This window comes from Microtus ochrogaster, chromosome 22 (assembly GCF_000317375.1).
Source record: "Microtus ochrogaster isolate Prairie Vole_2 chromosome 22, MicOch1.0, whole genome shotgun sequence".
Taxonomy (NCBI): Eukaryota; Metazoa; Chordata; class Mammalia; order Rodentia; family Cricetidae; genus Microtus; species Microtus ochrogaster.
In genome coordinates, this window is record NC_022023.1 from 2,819,387 (window position 1) to 2,826,482 (window position 7,096).

General features: G+C 45.5%; 1 protein-coding gene across 1 annotated transcript in view; it reads right to left on the minus strand.

Moving 5' to 3' along the window:
* The window catches only part of Gab2 (GRB2 associated binding protein 2), a 41,200-nt gene extending 34,421 nt beyond the window's left edge, over positions 1–6,779 (minus strand). Inside the window, exon 1 of the mRNA XM_005357557.2 lies at positions 6,482–6,779. Within this exon, the coding sequence (XP_005357614.1) occupies positions 6,482–6,743 (262 nt within the window). The 5' untranslated portion in view covers positions 6,744–6,779. The remainder of the gene's footprint in view (positions 1–6,481) is intronic.
* Between the last annotated feature and the right edge of the window lie 317 nt (positions 6,780–7,096).

Below are 7,096 nucleotides of genomic sequence, written 5' to 3' on the forward strand. Positions count from 1 at the left end.
AAAAAAAAAAAAAACAAAACAAAAAAAAAGAAACCTTGGGTCGAATTGTTGGTCAGGGGACTCCAGAAACTTATAAAACAATATAGGTGATTGCCATTGTCCTTGTCTCCCTCCCAGAATTTGAAGACAAACCCTTATTTCTGAAGACTCCATGTGCTTTACATATAGAATTTAGGAGAATTGAGCCAGAGCAGCCCTGGCAGCCTCCTGCCCAAGGACTGGCTTTTATAGTACCAGAAGGTGCTATGCAAGCTGCCAAGGGGGAAACAATCAATAGTTGTGGCAGTTTGAACGTAATTGTAATTGACCCCCATAAGCTCATAGGGAGGGGCACTATGGGAGGTGTGGCTTGTCGGAGTAGGTGTGGCCTTGTTGGAGGGAGTGTGTCTCCGTGGGGGCGGGCTTTGAGGTTCCTTATGCTCCCTGTCACCATGACAATGGACTGAACTCTTGAAGCTTAAGTCAGCACTTCAATTAAATGTTTTCCTGTATGAGAGTGGCCATGGTTTGTATACAGGAGGGATACTGATTTTTTTTTTGAGTTAATTATATACAAATGATAAACAGGCCGAGAGAGAAATCAGAGTATCAACACCCTTTACAATAGCCTCAAATAATATAAAATATCTTGTGGAAACTCTAACCAAGTAAGTAGAAGAGCTGTAGGATAAGAACTTCCGTGCTTTGAAGGAAAAAATTGAAGAAGACAGCAGAAGATGGAAAGATGTCCTATGCTCACTGATAGACAGGGTTAACGTAGTAAAAATGGCCATTTTACCAAAAGCAGTTTACAGATTCCATACAATTCTCATTAAAACCCCAGTGCAATTCTTTACAGACCTTAAAAGAACAATAGTCTACTTCATATGGAAAAACAAAATCCCCAGGATAGCTAGAACAATCCTGGACAATAAAAGAACTTCTTGATGCATTACCACCCCCGATTTCAAACTCTACTACAGAGCTATGGTAATAAAAACCAGATAGTATTGGCATAAAAACAGACAGGAGGATCAATGGCATCGAACCAAAAACCCAGATGTAAATTCACACACTTATGAACACTTATGAATCCAAAACTATACAACAGAAAAAAAGAAAACATTTTCAACAAATGGTGCTGGTCTAACTGGATGTCGGCATGCAGATGAATGCAAATAGATCCACCTCTATCACCTTGCAGAAACCTCAAGTTCAAGTGGATCAAAGACTTCAACGTAAATGCAGATACACTGAACCTGATAGAAAAGAAAGAAGGAAGAGGGAAATAATCTGGAACACTTTGGCACAGGAGACGACGTCCTGAACAGAACACCAATAGCACAGGCACTAAGACAATTAATAAATGAGATTTCATGAAACTGAAAAGCTTCTGTAGTGCAAAGGACTCTGTCAATAGGACAAATGGCAGTCTACAGAATGTGTAAAGATCTTCACCAACCCCACATCTGACAGAGGGCCAATTTCAAAAATATATAACTCAAGAAATTAGATATCAACAAACCAAAGAATCCAATTTAAGAAATGGGGTACAGATTTCAACAGAGAATTCTCTACAGAAGAATCTCAAATGGTGGAGAAACATGTAAGAAGGAAATGTTTAACGTCCTTAGCCATCAGGGAAAGGCAAATCAAAACGACTCTGGGATTCTAATTTACAGCTGTCAGAATGGCTAGGACCAAAAACACACATACCTGCTCATGCTGGGGAGGATGTGGTGCAAGGGGAACACTCATCCATCGCTGGTGGAAGTGCAAACTTGCACAGCCACTTTGGAAGTCAGTGTGGCAATTTCTCAGAAAACTGGGAATCAACCTACCACAAAACCGCTCTTGGGCATAAACCCAAAGGGTGCACACTCATACCACAAGGACACTTGTTCAGATATGTTCACAGCAGTTTTAGTTATAATAGCCAGCACCTGGAAACAAGCTACATGTCCCTCAAATGAGGAATGGATAAAGAGAACGTGGTACATTTACACAGTGGGGTACTACCCAGCTGTTAAAAACGAGGACACCAGGAGATTTGAAGGTAAATGTACGGAGCTCAAAAAAAAAAAAATCCTGAGCTAGGTAACCCAGACTGAGAAAGATAAACATGGTATGTACTCACTCATAAGTGGATATTAACTGTAAAATAAAAGATAACCAACCATGCTACAATCCACAGCCGCAGAGAGGCTAGGTGACAAGGAGGGTTTGTGGGGGACATGCAGATTGCCCCAGGAAGGGGAGATAGAAGAGATGTTCTGAGTGAACTGAGGGGAGATGGGGAACATGAGCGGTCAGGTTGGTGGGGGATAAAGGAGGGCAGAATACTTAGAGAGCACTGGAAATGTGGGGGCATTTCAAGGTCAGGTAAAAAAAAATCTGGCACAGTGGACTTTCCCAGGAATCTGCAAGAAACTTAGACTCCTAACCACAGCGGTATGGAGCCTGAGCCAGCCATCTCCTGAGACCAGATCTATGCCTAACGCAACGGTCATCAGAGAGGCTCCATCCAGCAACCGATGGAAACAGACGCGGACCCACAGCAAACATTAGGCAAAGTTCGGGGAATCCTGCAGAAGATGGGGAGGAAGGATGGCAGGAGCCGGGGGGTCAAGGATGCCACAAGAAAATCCACAGTATCAACTAACCCAGGGTTCACAGGGGCAAACAGAGACTGGATCGACAACCAGGGAGCCTGCATGGGACTGACCTGGCACTCTGCATAGATGTGACAGTTGTGGAGCGACTCCTGAGAGTGGGGGCAGGGGACTGCCTCCCACTCTTTTCAGGCTTGGGACCCTACTCCTCGTACTGGATCACCCTGCCCAGTCTTAATACGTGGGGAGGTGCTTCATCTTACTGCCACTGGGTATGCCATGTTTTGTTGATGCTCGTGGGAGACCTGCCCTTTCCTAAACTGTAGCCGGGATGCAAAATAATAAACAAATAAATTATCTGTCTGTCTGTCATTTATTTGAAGAAAAAAAAAACAAAAGACTTGCTATGGTCATGGTGTCTCTTCACATCAACAGAAACCCTGACTAAGACAGTCGTCCTATCCAGATATTATAGGTAAGGTATCCCCAAAGGTTCAATGGTGGTCCTTATCTTCTGAGGGGCAATTCACAGCTAAGTGTTATATCTAAACTGGACAGAAAGCCCACTCACTGAGAGTGAATTCATGCTTAGTGCTGTGAACCTGGTCAACGACGAATGGCTGGTGAGGCCGCAGAACCCAGAGACCTTAACGCGGCCACTTTCCCAGCTACAGTCTTAACTGCATGCTAAGTACTCATCCTCTTACTCACAGGATTTCTTTTCGTGGTAAACAGAGCCCACTGTAGAAAACTAGGAGAACACTGACTGGGGTACCCGCCCCCAGGAGATACATCCCTCACCCTCTACCCTTCCCACAGATCCGTGGCCCCCTTTGCTTTCATTACCCGTTACGTGTGCATGTACAAACACAAGCACAGCCTGCTGAGCCCATTTACTTTGCACACACGTGTGTATTTTTAGGGTTGACCACTTCATATTAGATAACCAACCAGGGAGTTCATCTCTGGGGAAGACCGATTCTTCCTGTGGTTTTCACTTAGGGTTGGGGCCTCGTGAGAGTTCCTCATCCACGCTGGCATGTCCACCAGGCGTTATCACTATGCAGGTCTTGTTTAGGTGACCGTATGCCTGAGGTTTCATGGGTGCAGCTTTCCTGACATAAGAAGATACTATCTTGAAGTGGATTTCTGGTTTCTGGCTCTTGCCATTTTTTTTACTCCACTTCTTCTGTGATGTTCCCTGAGCCTTGGGTATGTGGATTGTTTCTTGAGGCAGAACTTTTGAGGATACGTGAGTGTGTGTGTGCACGTGTGTGTGTGTGTGCGTGTGCACGTGTGTGTGTGTGTGTGTGTGAATTTCCCTCCCCTCATGCTGCCATTTCATAGGTCCACAGCTAGCTTAGCAAGCCGTGAGTTTCCAGAAGACTCTCCTCTCCCTGGGTCTTACTTCCCATAGCTGTGCTTTGATTACAGACGCTCACTGCTACACCCAGCTTGGCTTCTGAGGATTGAACTCAGGTCATCGGGGTTGACTCATTGAGGTTTGTCCCTGGCCTCGCTTTGATGTTTGAGACGGGTCTAGCTCTCGTAACCCAAGCTGGCCTCAAATTCATGTTATCTTCTTACCTTAATTTTTTGAGTGCTCAGATTAAAGACATGAGCCATCATGCCCTAATAAGTTTTCTTTGTTTTCTCGAGACAAGATTTCACTGTAGTTTTAGAGCTTGTCCTGGAACTAGCTCTTGTAGACCAGGCTGGCCTTGATCTCACAGAGATCCGCATTTGTCTGACTCCCGAGTGCTGGGATTAAAGGCCACCACTGCCCGGCCCAAATGTTTTTTCCCTCTGTGTGTGTATGCCTGTGTATATGCAAATGGATGTGTCCATTACATGTGTGGAGACCAGCGTTGGCTGTTAGGTGTCTCCCCTAGTCTCTCTCCACCTTATTTCCTGAGATAGGGCCTCTCACGGGTTTAGCTAGGCTGGTTAGTGAGCAAGCTTCAGGGACCTGCCCCCCTCCCCTCTCTCTCTCTGTAGCACTTCTGCTACACCAGCTTCTTATGTGGATACAGTGAACTCACTTATGCTTGCGCAGAACTTACTGACCAACTATCTTCTGATCTCCCCAGACCCTTGGTGTTTGTTCTGTGAGCTGTTTCCCAGTTTTCTGAACAAGGACCTCACTAACTGTGCCCTGGGCTGTAACTACCTAATCACACCTTTCTAACTTCTGGCTTTTATTCCATTCTTCCAAATTATGAATCAGCCAAAGCCACAGTGAGATCCTCAGCATTATCACCACGTTTCTTTGAGAGGACCTGGCGTGGTATTCCACATTCAATTATTTGGTATGAGCAATTCCTGTTTTTGGTAACAGTGCATGTTTTAGCGCCCACTGCAGACAGGTGTTTGGTATTTAGACATTTAAATCGTTAACATTTCAAATTACATGGTAATGGGTTGGAGCCATACAATAAACTAGCAAAACGTTCATTACCTGCCAGTTCAGTGATGTAAACATGACCTCATGTCTTCTTGAATGGGTGATAGTACGTGAAGGGATAGAACTGTCTTCTGGGATTTATGAGTAATAAGCCTAAATTATCACCTGTGTATCATTTACTTAAAGAACAGGTTATCATTTTGGAGTCTTTACTTGTGCTCACATGAAGAATCAGAACCTCCTAGATCATTTTTAGATCTGTGTAAACTGCGTTCGTTTTGTAGAAAAAAGGATAAAGGCTGGGATACAGCTGAGTAGCAGGTTCCTACCTAGACCCAAAGGGCTTGTGCTTAGTCTCCAGAACCATCAAGAGTGACAATAAACTAATAATTCCTGTTAGTATGGATGCTCCAGGGAGTTGGAGGTCAGGGCACACTTTTGTGAGCTAGTTATTTTCGCCGTGAGTCTCCGAGACAGAGCTCAGGTTGTCAGTCTCCTGCAGCAGACACTTCTGCCGAGCTGTCTTGCCAGCCCAGTGAATTGCTTCTGACAAAGAGATGCGTTCTGTCCTGCTTTCCTAGAGTGCAAGTCGTTCAAGTTGATCTGGGTCAGTCTCCTTTTATATTTTGCTACCGAGGCAACTGCACCTTCTAGTGCTAAGACTATTGCGTACATGAAGACGCTCACTGCATTTTATTAAGGGACTGTGACATCGGATGCTGCTATAGTGGACATAAAACCTTTGTAACTTAAGAGCCACAGTTATGGCTTGCAAATGTGAGATGCTAGTAAGTCCTAAAATCAGTGGGAAGATTTTAAAGAAGAAAAGATATTTACATGTCAGTAACTAAAGCAGAGGACCACAGAAGTGATACTCAGTGCTCACCGTTGGCTGCTGTATGTGCATGGATGGGTGTTCACACCCCTCCCGCACATCAAACAGAGACACATTGAGGTACTTTTTAAGAAAGGGCTCTCAAAGCTGAAACATAAACTCAGCCTTTCGTTCTCTTATCTGTCCTCAAATGGATACAAAGGAACACAAGACTATGTATCAATAACCACAAAGGATGCCTAAGAAGCAAGCAAGCAAACTGTAAAGTGCTCTGAAAGAGATGGACTATAGCAGACAGAAACGGACCATAGTGCGATCCAAGGGAGCTCTTCCCTGCCACGGCTGACAGGTGGAAAGACACAGCGCGCTCAACCGGGGGTGGGGGAAATGGTTCAGGGCTGACAGACGGTAGAAGCATCGGAACACCTGAAATATCGTTAGCCCCATCATAACCCTGACCTTTCTGGATTCCCCGTCGGATCATTATTAGAACCCGGAGGTCCCTCTAGATGAGGCCAACTCTGCTCCGCTCTCCCCATTTGTAAACAACTTGTACCAAAAACGAAGCCTTAACCAGAGCTGGCTCTCCCGGCTGGAGGGACAGGGGTCTCAGCAGCATCCCCTTGGAAAGGGCTGTGTTTGGGCTCATACCTGTGCTCTCCTCAGCCTGGTTGAAGCCGCAGATCTGGCAGATGCTCTGGACCCACTTATTCATGTCGGCCTCCGTCTCGGCCACCAGGTAGAAGGTGCGCTCGCTGGTCTTGATGTCGAACACGAAGCTATCCTGCAGCTCTTTCTTGTTGAACGTCAGGCCCGCATCCACCTGCTCGCAGAAGTTCAGGTTGATGATCCGCAGGGGTTTCTTGGAGTGCTCATTCTTGTAGTATTCCAGAACATCTGGGTCGCCACTCATCCGGCCGCTCCGCAGTATAAACCAGCGCTTCTTCCAGGCCTAAATCACCAGAGCCACGGAAAGAAGAGGGAGAAAATGTCATGTTATTTCAAAGCTTTTATCAGATCCTGGCATATCACAGATTGAGGATGGGTATGACGGGAGGGTAAGGCATGGAGGGAAAACTCAGGTCATCATAGGAGGGCCCCACCAGATTGCTCAGTGGATAAAGGTACCTGCCACCACATCGAATGATCTGATCAATCCCTAAAACCTACGCGGGATGAACGTTATCATCTGACCTCCACATGTGTATCACGGCGTTTGTGTTCCACCAGATAAATATGTAATTGAGATTACCATATAAAGGAAGC